The sequence below is a fragment of the Melozone crissalis genome, unplaced genomic scaffold (genome assembly GCF_028551555.1).
Source record: "Melozone crissalis strain CALT ecotype California unplaced genomic scaffold, PUWL_Pcris_2 ptg000108l_1, whole genome shotgun sequence".
In the NCBI taxonomy this organism is placed as follows: domain Eukaryota; kingdom Metazoa; phylum Chordata; class Aves; order Passeriformes; family Passerellidae; genus Melozone; species Melozone crissalis.
The window spans coordinates 1,727,746-1,751,968 of NW_026535885.1; the positions used below are offsets into that span (position 1 = coordinate 1,727,746).

The window sequence follows — 24,223 nt, forward strand, 5'->3', positions numbered from 1 at the left end:
GGGGGGACGCGTGACGGGCGCGGTGTGACTTGAATAGTGATGGGCTGGGGAGGAGCGGGAGGCTCAGAGGGAGCCCAGAGGGACCAGGACACCCCGAAAAGCTTTGGCAGGTGGTGGGAAGGGAGAGGGGACAGGGAAAGGACAAGCAGAGCGTGGGTTGTGCCGTGAAACCCGAGACTTGAGCCCTCAGAAGGGACATCAATGCAGTGGTGACATCCCAGGGCACCTGCTGGGTGTGGCAGATGTCGTGGGGATGGAATAGAGCGATGTTCCTCCTTTATTTGGAAAGGGGGAAAGGAAAAAGCCAAGGGGTTGTGGTGGTAGTGGTGTTCAGGCTCTGGAAAAATACCAGGACACATCCAAAACCCTCCTGGGGGAGTCTGGGAGGCAGTGGCATGACAGGGACCAGCCTTGTCACATCTGCCAGGAGCCTCTGGGGCAAAACATTCCCTGTCCCATGTGTGGGGCTCAGCCTTGGTTCAGGATGGGGTCCAGGCAGGCAGGGAATCCTTGGTTTGTGTGTCAATCCCTGCATCTCACTGCTGGGGGACACGGAATTCCCTCTGCAGAATGGGAAAGCTGCTGCTGGCAGAGAGGAACATCCTGCTGGGACCTCAGCTTTGCCTTCCTGGAGCTGTTCTGGCATCTCTGGTACCAGAATTTGGGGTTTGTGGCGCTGCTCCAGGTGTGCAGCCCACGGGGGAGGCACCACAGGAGGCTGAGCCCGGCAGTGTCTCCTGCCCGGCCTCGTGTTCTGCCAAAGGAAGGCCCAGGGGAAGCAGCAGCCTGGCCTGGAGCCACTCCCTGCATGGCTGGGCCCAAATCCTGCTCCTTCCAGTTATCCCTGCATGGCTGGGCCCAAATCCTGCTCCTGCCAGCCCAAATATCCCTGCATTGTGCCCAAATCCTGCTCCTTCCAGTTATCCCTGCATTGTGCCCAAATCCTGCTCCTTCCAGCCCAGCCATCCCTGCATTGTGCCCAAATCCTGCTCCTTCCAGCCCAGTTATCCCTGCATTGTGCCCAAATCCTGCTCCTTCAACCCATCCATCCCTGCATTGTGCCCCAATCCTGCTCCTTCCAGCCCAGCCTGGATGTGGGGTCCCCCAATCTCAGTTCAGGCAGCTCCAGCGAGGATCTGAACCCCCCCTGTCCATTCCTGGTGCTCCTGCTCCTCCCCTGCACCTTCTCCAGCGCTGAATTGATGAAATTTTAATCTGCTGCCAGGCAGGAGATGAAAGGGAGGCACCACAGGCATTTCCCTGGATGCAGCAGGGACTGTGGGGCTGGGATTGTCATCACCCAGGCTGGGCAAAGAGCTGGAGTGGCACCGGCTTGGCAGGACAGGGCTGTCCCCTGGCTGTCCCCTGGCTGTCCCCTGGCTGTCCCCTGGCTCTGGCAGAGGATTTTGGCTCTTCTTGGGCGTCTGTCACTTGTCCAGGAAGGATCTTTGGGGACTCCTCAGCTGGGGGGGCTCTCACTGTGCCCATGCATGGCTGGAGGGAGGGTGGCAAGGGCAGGGTGACAAGGGCAGGGTGACAAGGGGAGGGTGGCAAGGGGCAGCCAGAGCCCCCCACACCTGATTCACCCCCTTCTCCGTCCAAAGCAGAGAAAAACCACCATGCCATCAACCAAACCTTAGGAAGCAGGATTGCCATAAATGTGGGACCCCAGTGATGCTCCTGGGAGTCCCCAGCACACCTGGGCAGGTGGCAGATGGACACCTGGGACAGACAGACAGACAGGGAGGGACACACAGCCAGCACTCCCCACCTGAGTCCCTGTCACTCCCCACTGTCCCTGGGTGCTGGAAGGTGCCACCTGTGCCCAGAGCCAGCAAGGGCCAGGACACCCCTATTGCTGCTGGGGAGGTCACAGCAGGGTCCCCCTCTTGTATCACAGGATTTGGGACTTGGATTCTGTCCCCATCGCCGGCCAGCATCAATCAGAGGGTGCCATTAATTACCCTGGAGGAACGGCTAATTGGATCCTCTTCCCTCGGAATCCAGCGCCCGCTGCCCCGCAGGGCTGTGTGACACCCCGGGGGTGACACGTCCCTGTAGGGCTGTGTGACACCCCGGGGGTGACATTACCCCACAGGGCTGTATGACACCCGGGGGTGACATGACCCCATAGGACTGTGTGACACCCCGATGGTGGCACTGTCCAGCAGGGCTGTGTGACACCCCGGGGTGACATGACCCCATAGGACTGTGTGACACCCCGATGGTGACACGTCCCCTCCGCTGCTCCCGGCGGGATGGGACCCCCGGTGTCCGAGCACCCCCGGGACGGCAGTCCGGGATCCCGGCGGAGGCGGGCCGGGGAAACTGAGGCACGGAGCGGGGGCCCCGAGGCGCCCCCGTCCCGCCGCCCCCGGGGCCGGGGGAGGGACCGGAGCGGGGCTGCCCGGCGCTGCAGCGGGCGGAGCCGGGGCTCGGCGGGGCCGCCTCCCGGTCGAGCCCAGCCGTGCCGAGCCGTGCCGTGCCGAACCGAGCCGAGCCGATCCGAGCCGAGGCGAGCCGGGCGGAGCGGAGCCGCACCGGGCAGCACCGGGCAGCACCGGGCGGCACCGGCGGTACCGGCGGCCCCGGCGCTCTCCGCGGTGCTGAACGGCTCCGCCGCGCCCGCAGGACGCGCCGCCGGCGGGGCCCGGCCCGGCCCGGCCCGGAGCGGCTCGGCCCGGCCCCGAGCGGCCGCGGGGGATGGAGCCTTTCCTCGGCTGCACCGGCGCCGCGCTCCTGCTCTGCTTCAGCTACGCCGGTCTGCGCCCGGTGGAGGCAGGTACGGGCGGCCGGGCCCGGGAGCGGCTCCGGGGCTGCGCGGGGCGGGTTCGGGGCCGGCAGAGACCCCGGGGGCAGCGGGCAGGGCTGCGCAGAGGGGCCGGAGTTTGGGGGGACTTTGGCGGGAATTGGGGGCGGGAGAGGCGGCGATTCGGGACACGCAGCCCCCGGTACCCGGCTCGGGCAGCGCCGGGAGCTCGCAGCATCCCCGGGGACGGAGGGGTGGGAACGGCGAGAGGGAAACGAGGAGGGAGAGGGGCAGGGGGAGCTTTGGGGCACCTGAGCCGCGGCCCCGGTTGGTGTCACGGGGCTGAACCGGAGTGGAGGGGGCAAAGCCGGGTCTGCTCTGTCCGTGTCCCTTCCCGGCTGTCCAGGGCCCAACCGGGCTCTGCTGGGAGCTCCGAGAATGATGGGGAAGCACCGTGGTCCCAAAGGAACCCTGGTGGCCCCAGAAGAACCATGGTGGTCCCAAAGGAACCACAGTGATCCCAGAGGAACCACGGTGGTCACAGAGGAACCCTGGTGGTCCCAAAGGAACCCTGGTGGCCCCAGAGGAACCCTGGTGGTCCCAAAGGAACCCTGGTGGCCCCAGAGGAACCACCTCTCCAGGGGTTTTGCACATGCCAGACCCCTCCGAGCTGAGCAGCTCACATGGAGTGGGGATCTTTGCTGAAGGCAGTGCTCCCTTGAGCTGGAGCTAATTTTGGAGCTACCAGGATGGACCCAAGTCCATTCCTGCCTTGGCTGGCCCCAGGAGCCCCTGTGTGGGTGTGAAGTGGGCAGGGGAGCTCCCCAGCCCAAAGCAGCTGAGGGCTGGCTGCCTGGCTGGCTCTAAGATGTTGGTGGAACAGCTGCTTTGATTTGCAGCCTGCTGCTTGCCAGGATGTCTTGCATTCCAGGAGGCTGGGGGTGATTATTAGGGATGCAGAGCTCCAGGGAGTGGAAATTCCTTCTCTCCAGCCACCCCTCGAAGATGCTGGAGTTCCATTTGGGGTTACACACGGGGCTGCAGCAAGCCCTGAGTGCCTTCAGCTCTGCCACCCGTCCTTGGCCAGGCATTGACTCCTGAAGTTGCTGTCTCACATCTGCCAGACCTGGGGAGATTAATGAAAATTCCCAAAGGGAGGGAGGGATGAGGAAAACACCACAAAACACAATGGAGGCGTCTGCAGCTGTGACAGCACTCGGGGTTTCTGTAAACGAGGCCACTTCCCTGCTCTTCCTTATCCTTGGATCACCTCGCTTGGCATCCCAGAGTAAACAGGGAGTTGTGTCAGTGGCCAAAACACCTCATTCTCCTGTCAGTGCCACGTCCCCAGGAGCTCACAGTGAGCTGTGTCACTTTGGGGTGCTGCCATGCACCCTCACTGCCTCCCCCTCCTGTGCCACCCGTGCCAGGGGTCCTGTGAGCACTCCCAGGTGAGGCTGAGGGTTTGTGCTGTCCCTGTTTCCCAGGGATGAGGGCACTGAGTGATTTTCCCAAGGTCACACAGAGGCAGTGGCAGCGTCACCACTGTGCCAGCTCCGTGTCCCCAGCCCCCACAAGGCCACCAAGGCACACGAGCCCAGAGTCACTGGAAAAGCCCATGGGGAGGAAATCATTCCCAGGCAGGGTTGGAGGCTCCAGGGTTTGTCCCCTTTGCACCCAGAGCTTGTGTGAGTGGGTTTAAAATAATTCCTGTCATGAGAGATTAAAGCTGCCACTCCCAGGAGGGACTGGTTCAAATTCCCCCCTGGCAATGCCAGGCCAAGGGCTGGTGGGTGGCACTGAGCACAGGCCCCGCTCTGAATTCAGGGATTTTGGCCAGGCAGGATCAGTTTTTGCCAAGGTGATGCCAAGGTGAGTGAGGAGGGAAAGCAGGAGCAGGAGGATGAGGTGACTGAGAAATGATCTTCACACCAACGCTCCTGGGCAACCCCAAATCCCACCTGGGTGGGTGATGCCCTCCCACCACTCCCCCTGCTCCAGAAGGTCCCTGAGGAAACTCAGGATGGCTGGAAAGTCAAGAATAAGATTTAATTTTGTCCCCTCCTCATTAGGCCGAGCTAACGAAGAGAGGGGAGCTGGGCTGGGCTCAGGGCGCTGCTGAGGGCTCAAAGAGCAGGGGGGCGATGATGGGAGACCCCAAAATAGGCCACGGCCCCTGTGACTTGCAAACAGCCTCATTGCGAGGTGCCAGCCCGTGGAGCAGCTCAGGTCAGGTTTATTTTTGTCAGATGGAGAGCAGAGGTGACACAGCTCAGGTAAAACCTCGTTCTGCCAGCCCTTGGAACCAGGACGAGCTCCAGCTTGAGGAGCCCCTTCACAGCTGCCCGAAAAGGTGCCAAACCCCCCTGGCTGCATTCTGAAGGCACTTCAAACCAGCCTGACCCCCTCCCCAGGCAGCCCCCAGCCCTGTGGGGGAAGGAGAGCACAGCAAAGGCTCCAATCTGACTCCAGGTGCTGTCTGAGCTCCCCAAGGAGCTGGGATCACCTCTGGATCAGGGTGAGCCACAAGCTCAGCAGGCTCAGGAGAGCAGCACAAGGTCTCCCAGCAGTTTGGAAACAACAATCCAGCCCACTGCAGCCTCTCCCTCCATCCCAGAGGCTGGGGAGATCCCTGCCTGGCTGGGGATGGCGTAAGAGCTTTATTGATTGCTGCGCTCGGCGTGGGAGGGATTTAATTGGCATGGGGAGGTTTCTCACCCTGGTGTCAGGCTCTCAGCAGGGATGGTGCTGTGAGAGGCAGCCAAGGTTGAGCCATCCTCTTCCAAATGCTGTTTCCTGCTGGGATTCTGCTTGTGGGAAAGGGAGATTCCTCCCAGAGAGATGTGCTTGCAATGAAATGCACGTGCTGCTCCTGGATCCGTCCTCTCCCTTTGGATGTTCATTGCTAAACAAACTCTTGCTGGTTTTATGAAGTGCCCAAAGGCTGAATTAGGGCCTGGGTCGAGTATAACTCAGTTAAAAGCAGGAATGTGTGGAGCAATGAAGCTGCAAACCTTTATGTGTGCAGTAAAAGGTGGGAAACAGGAGCAGAGCTGGGCTGGGAGCAGGCAGCAAAATCCTGGGAGAGGCCTGGTGTCAGCATCCAGAGAATTCCCAGGCTTCCTCACCCCCCTGATTGCTCTGATATTTCAGAGGTGTGGGATAAGAGGAGCTAGAAAAGCCTGTGGTACCCAGGTCTCTGTGGATATTTAAATCCTGGATAAAAAATGCAAAAATACCACGATGGGAATGACTCTGCTCTGAGGGGGCAGCATTTAAACCCAAACTGTGGCACCGGGGAGACCTGAGAGAATCCTGCCTGTCTCTGGGACTCTCCAGGGTAGAAATATTCCTTCCTTCAGCCACAAGGAATTCCCAATGGCTGGCTGGCCACAGTCTCTGTGCTCCCTGAAAAGGCTCCACGCTCCTGGCAGCATTTCCAGCACGTTTGGGCAGCTGCTCCCTGAGGAATCAGCCCCAGAGCCAAGGGCTGGGCAGGAGGGGGCTGGGGGCCTATTAATATCCCATTTTTATAGGGAACTGAATGGCCAGCAGGGAATAATTGCCTCTTTCCCAGCTCAAGAACCACCAGTTGGCCTCTGTGCTCTTTGAAATCTCTGGATCTTAGCAAACAGCTCGGCTTCCCGTGGGGCTGGGAGCAGGAATGATCCCTGCTCCCACACATCCCCCTGGGGCTCCCTTCATTAAAACCCTTGGGAATGCTGAGCCATGTGCCAGCCCTTCCTACACACCCCATAAAACCCACAAGCAATTACAGCCACGCATGGGGATCCATGCTGGGAGAGCACAGAGAAAGCAGCAACAGCAGCTCTGTGTGAATCCACACTCAGGGAAAGGGTAAAAAAAACATCACATGGATTTTAGGGATCGTGTCCTTTCATCTCCTGCGTCTCCAGGGAAGGTTGTGGTGCAGGAATCAAGAGATGCTGGGAATTGAGGCTGGGATTCACTGCTTGCTGCAGGAAGGGGCAGCAGGAAAGCAGGGAATGAGCTGCTCCACAGCCTCAGCTCACCAGACCCTGTCCCTGGGGCTCTGAGGCAGCTCAAACCCTTCCCAGCAGGGAAGGAGCTGCTTGGGAGAGGAGCTGAGTGAATTGGGAAATGCTGGGAATACAGCACAGCCTCGGGAAGGATGCAATTCCAAGCTCCTCCACGGGAGAGGTGAATTCAGGGGGTTTCGGGGACCCCTTGGGTGAAGAGAGAAATCCAGAAATACACTTTGATTCCAGACCTGTGGAATTCAGGACTTGGCTGGCCTGAGGTGACCCCAAGGATGTGACATTCCCACAGGTTCCTCCTTTCCTTCAGTGATGCAGCTGCGGCCTGGGTACCTCCCTGATCCTACCAGACACCCCAAAATTCAGCCTCCTCCCCATTCCCAGGTGACAGCAGCAGTGGGATGGAACAAAACTTTTCCCTGCTCTTTTTCCCATCCCAAAGCTCCCTTGAGGGATCCAACTCACAGAAAAGCAGGGGGGGGCTCCTCTTCCTCGTGCCACTTATGAGCTGCAAAGCCTGTGTGGGGTTCTCTCTCCAATTAAAGTCCAACAACAACGAGGAAAACGTTTAATGGAAGGCTGGGAGGGGTTCTCAGCACGGGGGAGGGACGCAGGATCATCTCCAGGGCTCAGGATTTCTTGGTGCACAGCGGAGGCTCCGACCTGCTCCGGCCAAAGGGGCCCCAGGTGCGGCGGAACCGGGGAGGGCTGGGACACACGGGCCTGGGGCATGGCAGATTCCTCACTCTGTGGGAAGGAAACCAGATGGGGTTTTAGAAATCCTCTGTTTTTAAGCTGCTATTCATGTTTAAAAATCTAGATTTCAGCTGAAGTCATCAGGGTTTCCCTTAATGAGGGGTGGGGTGATTTTCTGCTGACGTGAAAAGGAGAATATTTTTTTTCCGTCTAAATTTGGGTAAATATCCTCAGCCAGTTTGGAGGGTGGGATTTGCTCCAGCATCCTGCACTGGAATGAAGTTAAAAGTGCTAAACCAGGAATCTTGCACCATTCCCTAATGGAGCAGACAAGGAATGTGCTGCCCTCAGCAGCTCTGGAATAAACAGGCACAAAAATAAAAACCTTGATCCACAAGCCATTCCCTGCCATCCCTGCAGCATTCCCACCCTCTGTGCCCACTCCCAGAACACCAGCAGCTTTCCTGGCTGCCACAGGCACAGAAGCAAAGTTTCCAGGAGTTGCACATGACTCTAGAAGGAAACAAAAATTCGCATTTGGCACCTCAAGGCCCTGCTGGAGCTGCTGACTCCCTGCAGCCAGCTGGGAAATGACAGGAATTGCACCTTTGCCACCTGATCTCAGCCAGGCTGGCACTGACAAAGAGCTGCACCAGGGCCAGGGAGCCAAAAGTCCTGAGGAATATCTTGGAACAGTTTTTTAGGTCTTAGGAAGTCGTGATCTCATCATTTCATCTCTTGGGAGCAGGGAGAGAAGCAACCTCATGGATGAAAAATGTTGGTTCTAAATTATCCCTGCAGCTCTGGGAGCAGGAAATTCATTTTCCTGGGTTTATATTTCTGTCAAACACGGTTTAATTCTCTTTTTAGTGTTTTTATGCTGGCTTGGCACCACTGATTTGGGTGTAGCAGAGCAAGGGAAGGCACATTGGGATCTGCTGAATTTTAGAGCTGCTGACTTCACCACCCCATTCCTCTCTCAGGTATTCCTACAAAGAAAGGTTCTGGAATGTTCCTGAGCACCCACTCCAGGGGATTTCTCCCTCACCTCCGTGCAGATTCCATTTTTGGAGGCTCCAAGCTTTGCTGAGTGCTTCCCTCCTGCCTCACAGCTCTCCACCCTCTCCCACCACTTCCCAGGAGAGCTTTTTGCTCTCCTCCAGCTCTTCAAGGTCCTCCCAACTCCCCCACATCTTATGCCATCAGGAAACTCGGACACTTTTTATGCTGTGCCTCCCTCAAGGTCACAAATTTCAAAGGGGACCTGAACACTCTGAGTGCTGTTCCCTTTTTCCGGCTTTTTTTCCCGTGATCTCTGCTCTCTGTTCCTGTGGGGTTAATTCATCTCTTTTCAAAACCCTCCTCCAACTGAAGCCGGCTAAATCAGTGGTAGCTCCTAAAAAAAATACTAAAATTTAGCTCCTAAAAATACCCAGGAAAGACAACCAGGGAGGGATTGAGCTCTGCAAGCCGGGAAGGGCCGAGTGCTTGGCTGCAGCTGGAGAATGTTTTGTCTCCCGTCCCTCAAAACTCTCCGTCATGTCCTCCGTATGTTCCAGCAAATTCATCAGGCATGACTCACAGAGCTTCCCCGTGCACATTCCTGTCTGCTGACCGCCCCTTCCTAAATTTAGACTCGACTTTTGTTGCTTCAGTCACGGGGGAAGGTGAAGAGCTGCAGACCCACGTCCCTTCCTCGTGTCACAGGCGGCGCTGGAAGGGACTTTGATTCCAGCATGGGGAGGAGGATTTGTCTCCTTCCTCGGCTTGTCACTGGCACTGCTGCTGCAGGGACGGTGAGGATGGTGAGGGATGCCATCCTCAAGAGGAAGGATGGGGAATTCTGCTTCATTCCATGAGGGCAGAGATGAGAATGCTTTGGGTCAACTCCGACTCCATTGTTAGATCAGGGAGGAATGACATCCCTCTGTGGAATCAGACTTGCTGCTCCTCCTAAATTTGTGTGAATTCAGCCATCCAGTGACTTTTCTTCTGAGAATCACTCCTAAATTTCGTGAATTCAGCCATCCAGTGACTTTTTTTCTTCCTGAGAATCAGTCCTAAATTTGTGTGAATTCAGCCATTCAGTGAATTCTTTTCTTACTGAGAATCGTTCCTAGATTTGTGTGAATTCAGCCATTCAGTGACTTTTCTTCTGAGAATCACTCCTAAATTTGTGTGAATTCAGCCATTCAGTGAATTCTTTCCTTACTGAGAATCAGTCCTAGATTTGTGTGAATTCAGCCATTCAGTGACTTTTTTTCTCCCCTACTTCACTCTCTGGAATACGTCCTAAAGGTACAAAACCTATTATTCAGCACAAACAGAACGAAACAATTAGGGATAAAAGCATCATATAGTCAACCCAGGACATTTACTGAGAATCAGTTCTAGATTTGTGTGAATTCAGCCATTCAGTGACTTTTTTCCTCACTGAGAATCATTCCTAGATTTGTGCGAATTCAGCCATTCAGTGATTTTTTTCCTCACTGAGAATCAGTCCTAAATTTGTGTGAATTCAGCCATTCAGTGAATTCTTTTCTTACTGAAAATCAGTCCTAAATTTGTGTGAATTCAGCCATTCAGTGAATTCTTTTCTTACTGAAAATCAGTCCTAGATTTGTGTGAATTCAGCCATTCAGTGAATTCTTTTCTTACTGAAAATCAGTCCTAGATTTGTGTGAATTCAGCCATTCAGTGAATTCTTTTCTTACTGAAAATCAGTCCTAGATTTGTGTGAATTCAGCCATTCAGTGAATTCTTTTCTTACTGAAAATCAGTCCTAGATTTGTGTGAATTCAGCCATTCAGTGACTTTTTTTCCTCACTGAGAATCAGTCTGGCTTGAATGGTTTCTCCAGACATTTCACATTCCTGAGGCTCAACCTGCTGGCTGTGAAAGGAACAGGGATCACTGTGCCAAGTGACCTTCAGCTGGGGAATTCTGTGCTCCTCTGTTCCCAGGGGGAACATTCACCAGGAGTGATGTCAGACACTGACAGCACAGCTTGAATATTTTCAGCTCCATCCAGGCGCCTGGGAGTGGCCATAAATCCAACAAGTGTCACTGGAGATGGGCACATGTGCACCCCTCTTTGTGCCAGCCACAAAGGGGTGGTTATCATGAAATAAAAGCATTAATTTCTCATAAAAATTGGAATAAAATGATTCTTCCTCACCCTACTGACCTCCTGGGGCTACTCAGAGCATTCACTGCTTTGGGTTCAGAGCAAAGCTGAGGATTGTGAATGAAATTTCACCAGAGGAGCAGGAACAGAGTCCAGCTGGAAGAGCTGTGCCAAGCCTAGGAGGGAAAACCTTCCCTTGAGATGCCAGGAAAGGCTTTGGAGTGGGCAGCTCCCTCGGGAAGAGGCTCCTGGGGAGGTTGTGCTGCTCTCCTTGGCAAGGCTGGGAGGATCCTGCTGGAAATTCAGCTGTGCTCTGGAACTGGGAATAAACACAGAGCCTCAGGCTCCTGCTCTCCCGGCCTGCCCTTTCCACATTACAATATCCACCAGCTCCAAAGTGGATGCTCGCTGGATGTGCTCTGACATCGGCCACAAAACATTGTAAGGAACATTTTCTGCCAGGGAAAAACAAAATAAAACTCTCACAGTTATTCCACTCCTGCATTTCAAACCTCTGAATGCTTTGAGGAGCAGAGCACACACGTCCATGGCAGAGCTGGAATTTGCTCCCAGCTGTCACTGTCAGGCTGTGACAGGGAAAATGTGCCTGGGGAGGATGGCATGAATGAGCTGCTCAGGGCTTGCCTGTGGTGGTCAATAAATTCTCCCCAAGGGTTGGGTATTTCACACATGGGGTCGTGGAATGGTTTGGGTTGGAAGGGACAGAGGATCAGCCAGTCCCACCCCTGCCATGGGCAGGGTCACTTTGTGCTGTCCCAGGTTGCTCCATCCGGGTTTTGGACACTTCCAGGGATCCAGGGGCAGCCACAGCTTCTCTGGACAACCTCTCAGGGAAGGATTTATTCCCTATATTTAACTTAAATTTCTCTCTATCAGTTTGAACCTGTGTGGAATTTAACTCGTATTCTCAGCTGACATCTCCCAGCTCCACCCTGGCAATTGAGACCTGGAGTTTCTGCATTTTCCAGGTCACAAATCCAAAACAGATCCTGAGGAAGGTCCTTCCCCACTCCTTTCCTTGCCCTTGCTGTGTGTCCTGTCCCTGTCAAGGCTCTGCTCTCCCTCCTTGCAGACAGCCCTTCGGCTCCAGTAAATGTCACAGTCAAACACCTGAAAGCCAACTCGGCCGTGGTCACTTGGGATGTCCTGGAAGACGAAGTTGTCATTGGATTTGCAATTTCCCAGCAGGTACCGTGCTAGAATCACCCACTTCCAGCCATGTCCATCTCCCCCCAGGTGGTTCCCAAATCCTCTCGCTGCAGTTTAAGCCCATTCCTCCCGTCCTGTCCCTCGCGGTCCTGTCGGGGATTTGGCTCCCCCATCCCCTTTGCAGCGGTGGCTGCAGAGAGGGAAGGATCCTGATGGTTCCTCCACATCCACGTGGTGGGCAGGGCAGCAATCAGTGGCCTTAGGTGACAACAAATGCACGTGGAGAAGCCTCTCCACCACTCTGTGCTCTCCTCTCTCGGCTTCCAGAAGAAGGACGTGCGGATGCTGCGCTTCATCCAGGAGGTGAACACCACCACCCGCTCCTGTGCCCTCTGGGACCTAGAGGAGGACACTGAGTACATTGTGCATGTCCAGGCCATCAGCATCCAAGGCCAGAGCCCAGCCAGTGAGCCAGTCCTCTTCAAGACCCCCAGGGAAGCTGAGAAACTAGCCTCTAAAAATAAAGGCAAGTGTGGGTGAGTTCCTACGTGGCCCCTGGGGACACAGGGCTCTGCAGAGAGGAACAAGGATCCTGTGTGGTGAGAGGAGCTGGGAGAATAAATAGGTGATAAATACATAAACCCTGTGAGATAAACACTCATGGGGCTGGGTGTCCTCTCAGCATGTGCTGAGGGGGCACAGGGTGCCAGGGAGGTGCTGCTGGAGGTGGCTGCTCCTTCTCCTGTCTCAGATGAGATTTAACAAGGTGAGGAGGAGGAAGAGGAGGAGGTTTGCAGCTCTGTGCAGCTCCCTACAAGTGGAGAATGCCAGGGGGAATTCCTGGCCAGCCTGGGAACTCATGGATCCAGTCCACAGGACGGCACTGGGCATACCACTGTGCTCACAGGGCACTTGGAAAATTCACAGCACCTCCTGGGCTTGGATTTCAGGGAAAAAATACTCCTTCTCCCATCCCAGATGGGATTTAACAAGGTCAGGAGGAAGTTTGTAGCTCTGTGCCCTGCTCCCTACAAGTGGAGAATTCCTGGCCAGCCTGTGAACTCATGTGGATCCAGCCCACTGGATGGCACTGGGCACACCACTGTGCTCACAGGGCACTGGTGGGACTCACAGCACCTCCTGAGCTTGGGTTTCAGGGAAAAAAATACTCCTTCTCCCATCCCAGATGGGATTTAACAAGGTGAGGAGGAAGAAGAGGAGGAGGTTTGCAGCTCTGTGCAGCTCCCTACAAGTGGAGAATGCCAGGGGGAGTTCCTGGCCAGCCTGGGAACTCATGTGGAATCCCACTGTGCTCACAGGGCACCTGTGGGACTCACAGCACCTCCTGAGCTTGGGTTTCAGGGGAAAAAATACCCAGAGGCTCCCACTTTTCTTATATTTTCAATATTTCTGCCAAATCACAGAAAGATGAGCTTGGAAGGAACCTCACTCAGGCAGGGTCAAGCAGAGCAGGTCCAGGATCACATCCAGCTGGGTTTTCATTATCTCCAGGGAGAAAATCAGGCACTTCCTCACTGGAAACTCCTTCACTTGTTCCTTTTTAGCCAAATCAGGCTCTTGAGGGTTTTCTATCAGCAAAAATCCTGCTCCAAAGAGGGCCTGGAAGCACAGGGCTGTGGGGACACCCAGGTCCCCCCTGCCTGCTGAGGGCCCAGCCTGTTCCAGGGCTTTTGGCCATGGTTCTGAGGATGTGAGTCCTTGACTCTCTTTATTAACCTGATTTGGAGGCTGTAATCCTGAATTGCTGTTTATCTGGAAGCACTAAGAGGAGCACTGCTCCTTTCCTGGGGGCCTGAACTGTAATCTCCTTAACGCTTTGAAGCCAAGGAGGCGAATTACACCCTGCAAAAAGGGCTCTGCTCCTTTCTGAATCCCAGAGCTCTGCTGAAAAATGTCCTGCCACGCTCTCCATGCTTCTGAGCTGGAGCATGCCAGGCTTTGGGACAGGTGCAGATGGCACAAACAGGGACAGGGACAGCAGAGAGAGCAGCCATGGGGACAGAAAACACTGCCCTGTCCCACTGCTCCTCCCTGGTTCCGTCCCCTCAGGGTGTGACAGCATAAATCCTGGAATCCCAGCCTGGTTTGGGTTGGAAGGGACATAAAGCTCACCCTGTGCCACCCCTGCCATGAGCAGGGACATTTCCACCATCCCAGGGTGCTCCAAGCTGGCCTTGGACACTTGCAGGGATGGAGCAGCCGCAGCTGCTCTGGGAAATCCATTCCAGCCTCTCTCACAGGGGGAAATTCCTTCCTAAATCCCAATCCAAGGAGGGTCAGAACTCTGCTCCTGCCACACTGCCTGGGCTCAGGAGCTCTCCTAAGCTCTCCTAAGCCAGGCTTTGTGTCTCACGGTGTCTCTTTGCCCTTGTGCAGATGAGGTGACAATGAAGGAGATGGCAAAGAAAAACCAACAGCTGCGAGCGGGGGAAGTTCTCATCATTGTTGTGGTGTTGTTCATGTGGGCAGGTCAGTCCCAGCTTTCTCACATTTAATATCCACAGGATATCCTCAGGAATGCCTGGCTGCACGTGGAACCATGGAAGAAACCTTTCCTCACACACAAAAATCAGAATTCCCAACTGTAAGGGCACCTCAAGTTGGGTTTTGCAGCTCCAGTTTGGTCCACCAGGAAGCAGAAAATGGATTTGATGGAAGCAATTCCCTATGGATAATCCTGTAATCTTATTTTTTTCCAGACTGCCCTGATTATGGTGCTCTCAGCCACAGAAACATGGAATAGTTTGGGTTGGAAGGGACACAAAGATCATTTTGTTCCACCCAACCTTCCACCAGAGCAGGTTGCTCCAAGCCCTGTCCTGGAACATTTCCAGGGATCCAAATTCCAACAAGATATGCCTTGAGTCCTTCAGATATTACAGGTTGCAGTAATTTTCTGGATATTAAATTATTCCAATGCTCAGGCAAAATAGAGATTTAAGAGTCTTGCTCTCCACACCCACTATGCATATTTATATTTATATTTATATTTATATTTATATTTATATCTATATCTATATCTATTTTATGTATATATTTATTTAATATATGTATATATTTATATTTTATGAATTTTATATTCATATTTATAAATTGTCCACAGAAATTTCCCCATCACAGAAAGGGATGCAGGAATCCAGGTGACACTGAATCAGATCCATGTATAATAATTTTTTCCCCCCTTATTTGCATCTCTAGAAACTGGACAGCAATTATTCCTAAAGCAAACAATCACATGAAAATGGAAACGAATTTAGAAGATTTCCAGAAGCTCTAGGCCATTATTTTTTCAGCATTTATGCCATGTTTTAGTTGTTCACATCGCAGTTTCAATGCCCTGCCAGGGAAAATAATCATGAATAATTACATGGGGTGACTGAACAACTGATTCATCTCCCGCTGTAGAATAATCTGAGACTCGGATCAGCTGGGAACAAAGAATTTGCTAATCCCACAATTTCCCTTCCAGACAAATTACTTACATTTAAAAAGCAAAAGGGGTGTGGAGAAAATCTCTCTACATCAAATGGGTCCTTTAAAAAGTCTCAATACACAAAAACCTCCTTCCAGCTTTTCACCTGTCCTGTATGACAATATTTGAGAAAATCCAAATGAAACCAGAGCTCTGGACTGAGCCAAGCCTCAGCTCTTGTGTTTCTGGAGTTTTTCATGGCATTTTCCTTCTTTGTGTGTCAGTTTTACCCAAAGAAATCACACAAGGAGTGGCTGTGGCAGATGTGAACGCCTTTTCTCCTGGAATCAGCCGCTTACCCACATTCCCAAAGAAAGAATTGGGGCCACCGTGTTTATCAGTAAAGCCTGGGGGCAACTGCCACGCTGGTTTTATAGAGCAGGATGCTGGAAGATTTGAATATATTTTGCTATTAAGGAAGATTTTTTTCAAGGAGGGAGAAGCAGCATCTGCCTGGATCCACTTCACCTACGTGTCTGGAATGTGCAGGCAGAGAGGTTATTTGGTGGAAACATCACATAAAAGCTTCTCAGACAGACATTTGCAGTCATCTTCCGTGCCACGGCTGCCCCTGCTCCCCTCTCCACGTGCCTGGGGCTGTGGGGGAGGAAATTTCCACTCGCAGCTTGTGCTGGTGCCCATTTGCAGGTGCTGGAAGGTTCAGAACCTCTCCTCTGCCAGCTCCAGGGACAGGGGAGAGGACAGGGAGCAGGGGACAGGGAGCAGGGGACAGGGAACAGAGGACAAGGAGCAGAGGACAAGGAGGAGAGGACAGGGAACAGAGGACAAGGAGCAGAGGACAAGGAGGAGAGGACAAGGGGCAGAGGACAAGGGGCAGAGGACAGGGAACAGAGCACAAGGAGCAGAGGACAGGGAGGAGAGGACAAGGAACAGAGGACAAGGAGGAAAGGACAGGGAGCAGAGGAAACATTTTCCCTGGGCAGAAATTCCAGCAGCTCCTCCAGTGCTCACTGAACAGCAGGAGCAGAAAACAAGGAGGAGAGGACAAGGAACAGAGGACAGGGAACAGAGGACAAGGAGCAAAGGACAAGGAGGAGAGGACAGGGAGCAGAGGACAGGGAGGAGAGGACAAGGAGGAGAAGACAGGGAACAGGACAAGGAGCAGAGGACAAGGAGGAGAGGACAAAGAGCAGAGAACACACTTTCACCAGGCAGAAATTCCAGGAGCTCCTCCAATGCTCACTGAACAGCAGGAGCAAAGGACAGGGAGCAGAGGACAAGGAGCAGAAGACAGGAAACAGAGGACAGGGAGCAGAGGACAAGGAGCAAAGGACAAGGAGGAAAGGACAGGGAGCAGAGGAAACATTTTCCCTGGGCAGAAATTCCAGCAGCTCCTCCAGTGCTCACTGAACAGCAGGAGCAGAAAACAAGGAGGAGAGGACAAGGAACAGAGGACAGGGAACAGAGGACAAGGAGCAAAGGACAAGGAGGAGAGGACAGGGAGGAAAGGACAAGGAGCAAAGGACAAGGAGGAGAGGACAAAGAGCAGAGAACACACTTTCACCAGGCAGAAATTCCAGGAGCTCCTCCAATGCTCACTGAACAGCAGGAGCAAAGGACAGGGAGCAGAGGACAAGGAGCAGAGGACAAGGAGGAAAGGACAGGGAGCAGAGGACAAGGAGAAGAGGACAGGGAGGAGAGGACAAGGAACAGAGGACAAGGAACAGAGGACAAGGAGCAAAGGACAAGGAGGAAAGGACAGGGAGAAGAGGACAAGGAGAAGAGGACAGGGAGCAGAGGACACATTTTCAGCAGGCAGAAATTCCAGCAGCTCCTCCAGTGCTCACTGAACCACGGGGTTGGCGTTGGTCGAGGTCCAAGTGCAGAGCTTAAAACACTTCATAACAGGGAGGCTGGAATCTAATTAATCTTCTGTCATCCTGTCTAACTAGTTTAGCATTGAATTAAGGGAAGGGAAGAGCCAGAGGGCAGCCTGGCCGTGCTCTGGGAGGAACTGGGAATGCCGCCGAGGCTGGCCAGAGGGATCTGTGATCTCTGCGGGCTGCCGAGCCTGGCTGTGATGCTGATGCTCTCTCCCGGCAGGGGTGATCGCCCTGTTCTGCAGACAATACGACATCATCAAAGACAACGAGCCCAACAACAGCAAGGAGAAAGCCAAGAGCGCCTCGGAGAACAGCACACCCGAGCACCAGGGCGGGGGCCTGCTGCGGAGCAAGGTGAGCGCCCGATTTGTGCTAAATCAGCCCAAAAAAAGCTCTGCTCAAAATCCTCTCCTCGAAGGGAACACCCTCCACACCCACGGCTCTGCTGATCGGGACGGCAGCGCTGCGCTCCCACCTCCAGCATCCTGCGTGGCCGCCAGAAATCAGATTTCAAGCCACGTTTCTGGATGATCTGAGCGTCTCTGGAGGAAAAAAAAATGAGTTCCTCGGGTCCTCCCACAGCAGCACGTGGCAAAGAGGACGCTGCTGCTGTAATTAACTGCAGAGTTAATCAGCAGGAGCAAAGATGGTAACACAATGTCGGAGTGTAAATAGGTCAAGCTTTTAAATTATCCCAACTTATTTCAATTAATGGAACTTCCTCCTCGTGTTTCTGTTCACATTCCCACCATATTTATTTAGTATTTTAAATAGTTCACTGATTTTTGATGGTTCAGAAGCAGTGACAAGCCTAAAACCTCAACTCTGACCATTTTTCATCACCACGAAGGTGTGGGAAGGAGAATTTTCACAAAACACAACCTGCAGACTGCGCTGAGCTCTGATGTGATTTTTCCCTTGTACCCATCCGTTTTTTTTCCCCTTTGTTTCCTCTCCTAGTTTCCAAAAAACAAGCCCTCAGTGAACATCATTGAAGCATGACAGCCTGACACCTGAGAGATGGACTCCATGCCTCACTCTCACTCTGAGCCGTGCTGACTGGGGAGGTGAAACATTGGCGGAGCGATTTGCAAAACAAGACCTCGTGATTGTCACTCCCTCCTCATCCCTGTTTCTGCAAAACACCTGGCCAGGAAGGGAAATCCTGAAAAAATAAAAAAAAAAAACAAGAAAACCAAACCCAAACAAAGATGGAGAAGAATCAGCGATGCTGGAGTGATCTGTGAATCAGATTGGAGCAACATCTCCCACGCTCACGCTCCATCCTCTGGGACAGTTTTCCTGGTTTTTGGGAATGCACAAGGTTCTGTTGTGTCTTTCTCACTGTCACTGCATCCCTGGCAGGACTCCCAGGCATCAGGCACATCCCTCTGTGAGCAGGAATGGAGGGAAGCTCATGGCAAACTCCACCACCGAGAAGCCAAATTTTGGCTGCGGCGCGCTCGGGCCTCGCTTTGTTCATCGATGTGTGTCGTGCACCACGTCCTGCAGGTGGGTGTCTCAAACAAAAAAAAGCGTCCCCCAGTTCCCATTTCCACCAGGAGAACTTCCCTGGCTGCTCTCCAGCTGGGCTGCAGCACATTCTGCACTGCTGCTGTCTCTCCTCTCTCACACTGGTGCTCTTCACCTCAGAAAAATCGGGGAACGCTGAGGCACAGACCAACATGAGGGGACACCAGAAGCTGGTCTTTAGCTTCCAGGATAATTTCCACCATTTTCTTCGTGGTATTTTCAGCTGGGCCTGACTCCACCACCAATGGGATAAAAGGTCCATAAAAATGTAGCCAGACAGCAAAAAACAAAAAATACAGAAAAAGACAAAATACCTGATGGTTGCTATGCAAGGTCTCCAGGGGCAGGAGCTGTTTCTTGTGGAAGGCTCTGGCCTGAGGGGCCTTTTTTTTGAGGGCTTAAGTTCTTCAAATGCTTCTTTTAGTAAAGTTTGTGTGTGGGAAGGGCTGGTTCTCCTTACACATCCTGCCTGTTGGAATGGCAGGAGCCTGCTGGACACAGCCCTTCCCAAAAAGGGATGAGGATGGAGGGGAAAAGGGCTGAGCTTTTCCTCTTTCTTAGGAAATGCTGGATGTCTGTAAGCTGACAGGATCCCTGGGGATTGCTGGTGCTCTGGAAAGCTGGGAGATGCAGGACCATGACATGGAAAAGATTTATTCTTTGTAGTGTGCCATGGGGTATCTGTGTTTATTTAACTCCTCCACAAGACCACTCCACACGCACTTAGGGGATGAGGTAGGATCCGAATTGTTCCATCAAATGCCAACATCAGAGGTTGGCCTGAGGAAGCTTTGGAGGAGCCTGGGTTGGGAGTTCCTGAGCAGGAACAGCCTGGCAGTGAGGAGCTGCCATCTCTCCTCTTCCCCTGTCACCAGCTTTTCCCAAAGAGCTGGGTTGGGAAAAAGGCACTGGGAAGTTCTCCTGAAGATGTTCCTGCTTCCAGGCAGGCCAACCCCAAAGGTGGCTCCAGGATCCTTTGCCTGAACATACTCTTCCATCACCAAGAAGGAGAGGTCACCACCTCTGATACAGACAGAGCAATAAACATTTTATAATGTACAATAAAAGATTAAAGGCGTCTCTTGTGTCCTTGTAATGCCTGAATTTCATTATTTTATATTCACTTGTTTTGAGCAGCACACACACACCCTAAAACTTTGTATTTCCCAGACCTAAAACTTTAACAGAACTACAAAATTAAATATTTTCTCAGTGTCTGGGTGGAGAAAACCAGGGAGGGTTCTGGCTGCAGGACTAAAAAAACTTTCACCAAAAATAGCACCCCCAGCCCTACCTAACAAAATCCTTCAGCCACGTCTGTTATCTCCCAAGGAAGAAATAGCATTTGGAATGCACAGCCCTACAAAGGGAGATTTGGGACAGATGGTACAGCATGTGCAAAATGATAAGGGAGATGCTCTCTCCTAATCCTGGGGCAGAGAGCTGCTCCAGAGGAAATCCAGCCTGGTAATTTGGCAGCTTTGGGGGTTGTGTGGCTGTTTTAGAGCCACTTGTCCCTGGGAATTCAGACCATATCCCTTTTTTTCCACAGTTGTTGTTCCCTAGGGACAGATTTAAGCAATTCCTTTCCTGACAGAGATGTGATCACTCATTTGGTCGAGCAGAATTAAATTTAAAGTGTCAGTGAGGGGCAGAGTTCAATATTCACATGTGGCAGGAGGTGCCAGGGTTATTCTGATAACTTGCATTTGATAACCCATAAGTGCAGCCTTGGAGAGTAAGAAAATGTTATTTGTGAGGAGAAACAAATGTGGGCTGGCAGAATCCAGCTCAGACAGGGACTCCAAACCACCCAGTCCAAGTGATTCCCTTCAAGGAAATTTTCCAACCCCTATGAATTGAAATGAAGAGTAAATCCACACTTTAGGAAAAGGTTAGAGGAGAATAAAGTTACTTAAAACGCTGCTGTTCTGAGGGTCATAAACATCAAAGCTTTAACTGCTGTCTGGGTATTAAATTCCACTGTAACCCATGAGAGTCAGCCACTAACCCCATCTTTAGAACAGAGACCTCACTCCCATCAGCAGCTGCCAAAAGCTCCTCCTGAGGTGTTTTACAGTCAATAAAGCAAAAATAAACCAAATCCACACTGAGAGAAGTCATGCTGGGCCACAGCTCAGCCCACCCTCCAGACCACCCACTCCCCCCACGTGCTTTTGCCCCGAGTGCTGATTTTGACTCATTGTTGGAAGCGGGAGCTGCAAAAAGGGAGGTTTCAAGAAACACTAAAAAGCAGCAAGTGGGAGTGGGCTGCTGTGCCAGGGATCCCAGCGAGGCCGATTCCCTGCCGAGCTCTGAAAGCAAAACCCTCCCAGCTGGCTGGGGATGAATCCCGTGGATTTCCAAGAACCACCAGAGCAGAGATTTGGGGGCACAATAGCTGCAAACAAGGCAGCTGCAAACAAAACCCTTTGCCAGCACGCTCAGGGTGTATTTGGAGTTAAGCACCGCTCTCCTCCCTCCCTGCCAGCGCTGCAATATTATGCCTACAAAGTACAATTTAACCAATAGATTCCTCCCCCACGAGTTTAGCAGAAAGAGGAGCCGCGGGAGGAAGTGTGGAGCAAACAATCCTGCACAGCGTGTCCTTCCAACTCACAACACAGCCCCAGCCACTTGTCACCCCCTCCCCCGGGCCACCAGGCACCGGCACAGCTCCTGCTCCCAGGGAAAACGGCAACACGAGGCGCTTTGGAGCCGCTGCCACTTCAAGAAAAAGCCAGGAGGAAACACCTACACTGGAGGAAAAGTGTTAGCACAATCTCAGCTGCTGATGGAGATGCCAAGGGAGAGAGGAACAGGCGGCTGGTGGCAGCGTTTGCCAAGGATGGGAGAGGTGACATCGCTGCAAAGCCAATGGCACAGCTGCATGTCGCAGACATTTTTTTCACAGAAATCTTTTTTTTTCAGATTTCTGCATTTTCTGAGAAGTAAGAGCCCCAGAAAGAGAATGTAAGCAATGATTATCAGCTGCTGTAGAATGCAATAAGATGCACCTGTGATTAATTCATGTTCCCATGTTTATAATTAAGAGCTATTACAGCGACCTGAGGTGGTCGCTGGGGTGGTGAGAGAAAGACGAGAATCTTGTTTCTTGATCAGAAGGCTGGATTTATTGATATATGATATATAATACATTATAATTATACTAAATAGAATAAAAAGAGAGGTTGCAGAGGCTGCTAAGCTAAGAATAGAAAGAAAGAATCTATAACAAAGTTCTGTGTCCAGGGACTCTGTCCCCAGCTTGTTCCTGTGATTGGCCCTTAATTATAAACATGGGATCATGAACCAATCCCAGGTGCATCCTATTGCATTTCACAGCAGCTGATAACAATTGTTTACATTCTTCTTCTGGGGCCTTTGCTTCCCAGAAGATACACAACCCCAAAGAAAGGATTTCTGTGAAAAAATGTCTGCGACAAAGAGCCAATCGCAGGAGCAAGCTGGAGACAGAGACCCTGGACACAACTTTGTTATAGATTCTTTCTTTCCATTCTTAGCTTAGCAAGCATCTACAACTTCTCTCTTCTCTATTTAGTATAGTTATAATGTATTACATATCATGTATCAATAAATCCAGCCTTCTGATCAAGAAACAAGATTCTCGTCTTTCTCTCACCCCAGCGACCACCTCAAGTCGCTGTAATAGCTGCACATCCACTTTGCCCAGCACAACACGGCCCGAGCTTCCCGAGGAGAGAGAGCTGAAGATGACACCATATGTTCCACCAAATGTAATTTCCCCCAGATTTGCAGCAAAAAAAAAACTTCCTAACGACGCATAATGAGCTATTACAGCCTCGTCTGGAAGCAGGGCTGACCAAATTCAATCAGCTTTCCCAGCTTTTGTTCAAAAGCTGCCCCATCAAGGCGCTTGTTATGCTAAAATATTTTCTGTTTGCTCCACAAATCTGGTGGCTATTGAATTTGTCTGGTGACCTCAGGCATTGAAATGATGCTTTTCTCCCTTGGTGGGGCTGCAGCCCACACGTCTGGAGGAAAAAAGGAGTTGGTTTCTCCTTCAGCCTCAATTTTGGTGAAGTAAGTTCCAAATGAAGAATCTTCATTATTAGTGGCAGAGCCGGGGAAGGCACAGCTTGAATTTCAGATTCCCAGATGGAGGCAGCAAAGCTGGCAGCCAGAAAAATCTTTATTTTTCCTTGGAATTTGGGCATGCTGGATGCAGAGCCATTGAGTGGCAATAATGACAGAGCCCCACGATGCCATTTGACACTTTGAACTCACAAAACCCTCACCTTTAAAGCCACCAACTAAATAAAATAAAACTAACTAAATAAAACCTAAATAAAACCTATTTATACCATCCAGATCCGTTCTGCACCTAAATATCCTCCCAAACCAAACCAAAATTTTATCAGCTTCCACTATTTCCCATTTGAGGATGTAATTTCTTCCTCCTTACAGGAAAGATCTGGTTGGTTTTTGAGAGGAAGGCATTAAAAAACCCCACACAGGGGTTTCATTTCAGCCTCATTGTTTTCCAGCTGCAATGCATTGATGAACACTGTTAAATTTTTAATTGTGATGCATTTTGCCAGAGCTCACGCAGGGCTCACACAGAGCCAGTTTTTATTGGTATCACTGGGTTTTACTCCAGCAAAAATCATCAGCAGGGCTCTTGGCTACTCTCTAAGAGCAAACAGACAGAAAAACTGTCTGTCTGTCCTTCCATGAGGTTTAAATCACAGTCCCTTCCTCCTCTCCCACCATTCAGATGCGGATCAAAGAAGGAAATTTGCAGCCCTAAATCCTTCCCAAAGGGCAGAGCTGCTTCATGGCAGAGTTTTACACTCCCAAAAACACAAACCCGAGGGGATGGAGTCACCATCAGCACCTCCCTGGCATCAATTGCTGAGAATTTCCATCCCTGGAAGTGTCCAAGGCTGGGCTGGACAGGGATTGGAGCAAACTGGGGTAGTGGGAGGTGTCCCTGCCCTGACTGAGATGACCTGAATGATTTTTGTGTCCCTCTGAACCCAAACCATGCTGGGATTCCATGGATATCAGTGAAATTGTCCCCAGAGCACAGGTAAAGGATTCCTTTTCCAAAAAAACTTAATTTGTGGGGTTGATTGGTTTAAAATCCATGAACCACCATGTGCTGACAACTCCCATGTGTTTCCAAGGGTTTATCCTTTTCCCTCAATGCAAAGCTCTTTGTAAATAAAATTTACAGAGGTAAAATTCACATCACAAAGCCCTGACAGTGGCCATGCCCCAAAAGTGCTGTTCCTTCCTGCCTGGATTCTGTGATTTCTGGGATCTTTGCAGCCAAACTTCACTGCTGATCCTTTGGATAAATGAGTTCCATTTCCCTGTCCCAATCATTGCACATTCAGGGCAGGGAGAAACTTTGTTTTCCAAAGTTCTGTCTCACTCTGGGTGCCACAGATTAAAATCTATGAACCACAACGTTAAAAAACGTCAGTGCTGAGCTGAAATTTGGATTTCTTTAAGATCACATGGGCCAAAAGCATCTCCAAAAATAGCCAGATTGCGATGATAAAAATATGAGATGATTTGCTGCCTGAATAAACTTAATTTGCT

General features: G+C 51.8%; 1 protein-coding gene across 1 annotated transcript; it reads left to right on the forward strand.

Moving 5' to 3' along the window:
• The first annotated feature begins 2,696 nt into the window (after window positions 1-2,696).
• FNDC5 (fibronectin type III domain containing 5) lies at window positions 2,697-18,213 on the forward strand. The gene is made up of 6 exons (XM_054292238.1): window positions 2,697-2,782; window positions 11,685-11,800; window positions 12,089-12,287; window positions 14,159-14,251; window positions 17,319-17,452; window positions 18,059-18,213. The coding sequence occupies exons 1-6, from the start codon at window positions 2,704-2,706 to the stop codon at window positions 18,098-18,100; spliced, it is 663 nt and encodes a 220-aa protein (XP_054148213.1). The 5' UTR covers window positions 2,697-2,703; the 3' UTR covers window positions 18,101-18,213.
• Window positions 18,214-24,223: the final 6,010 nt, after the last annotated feature.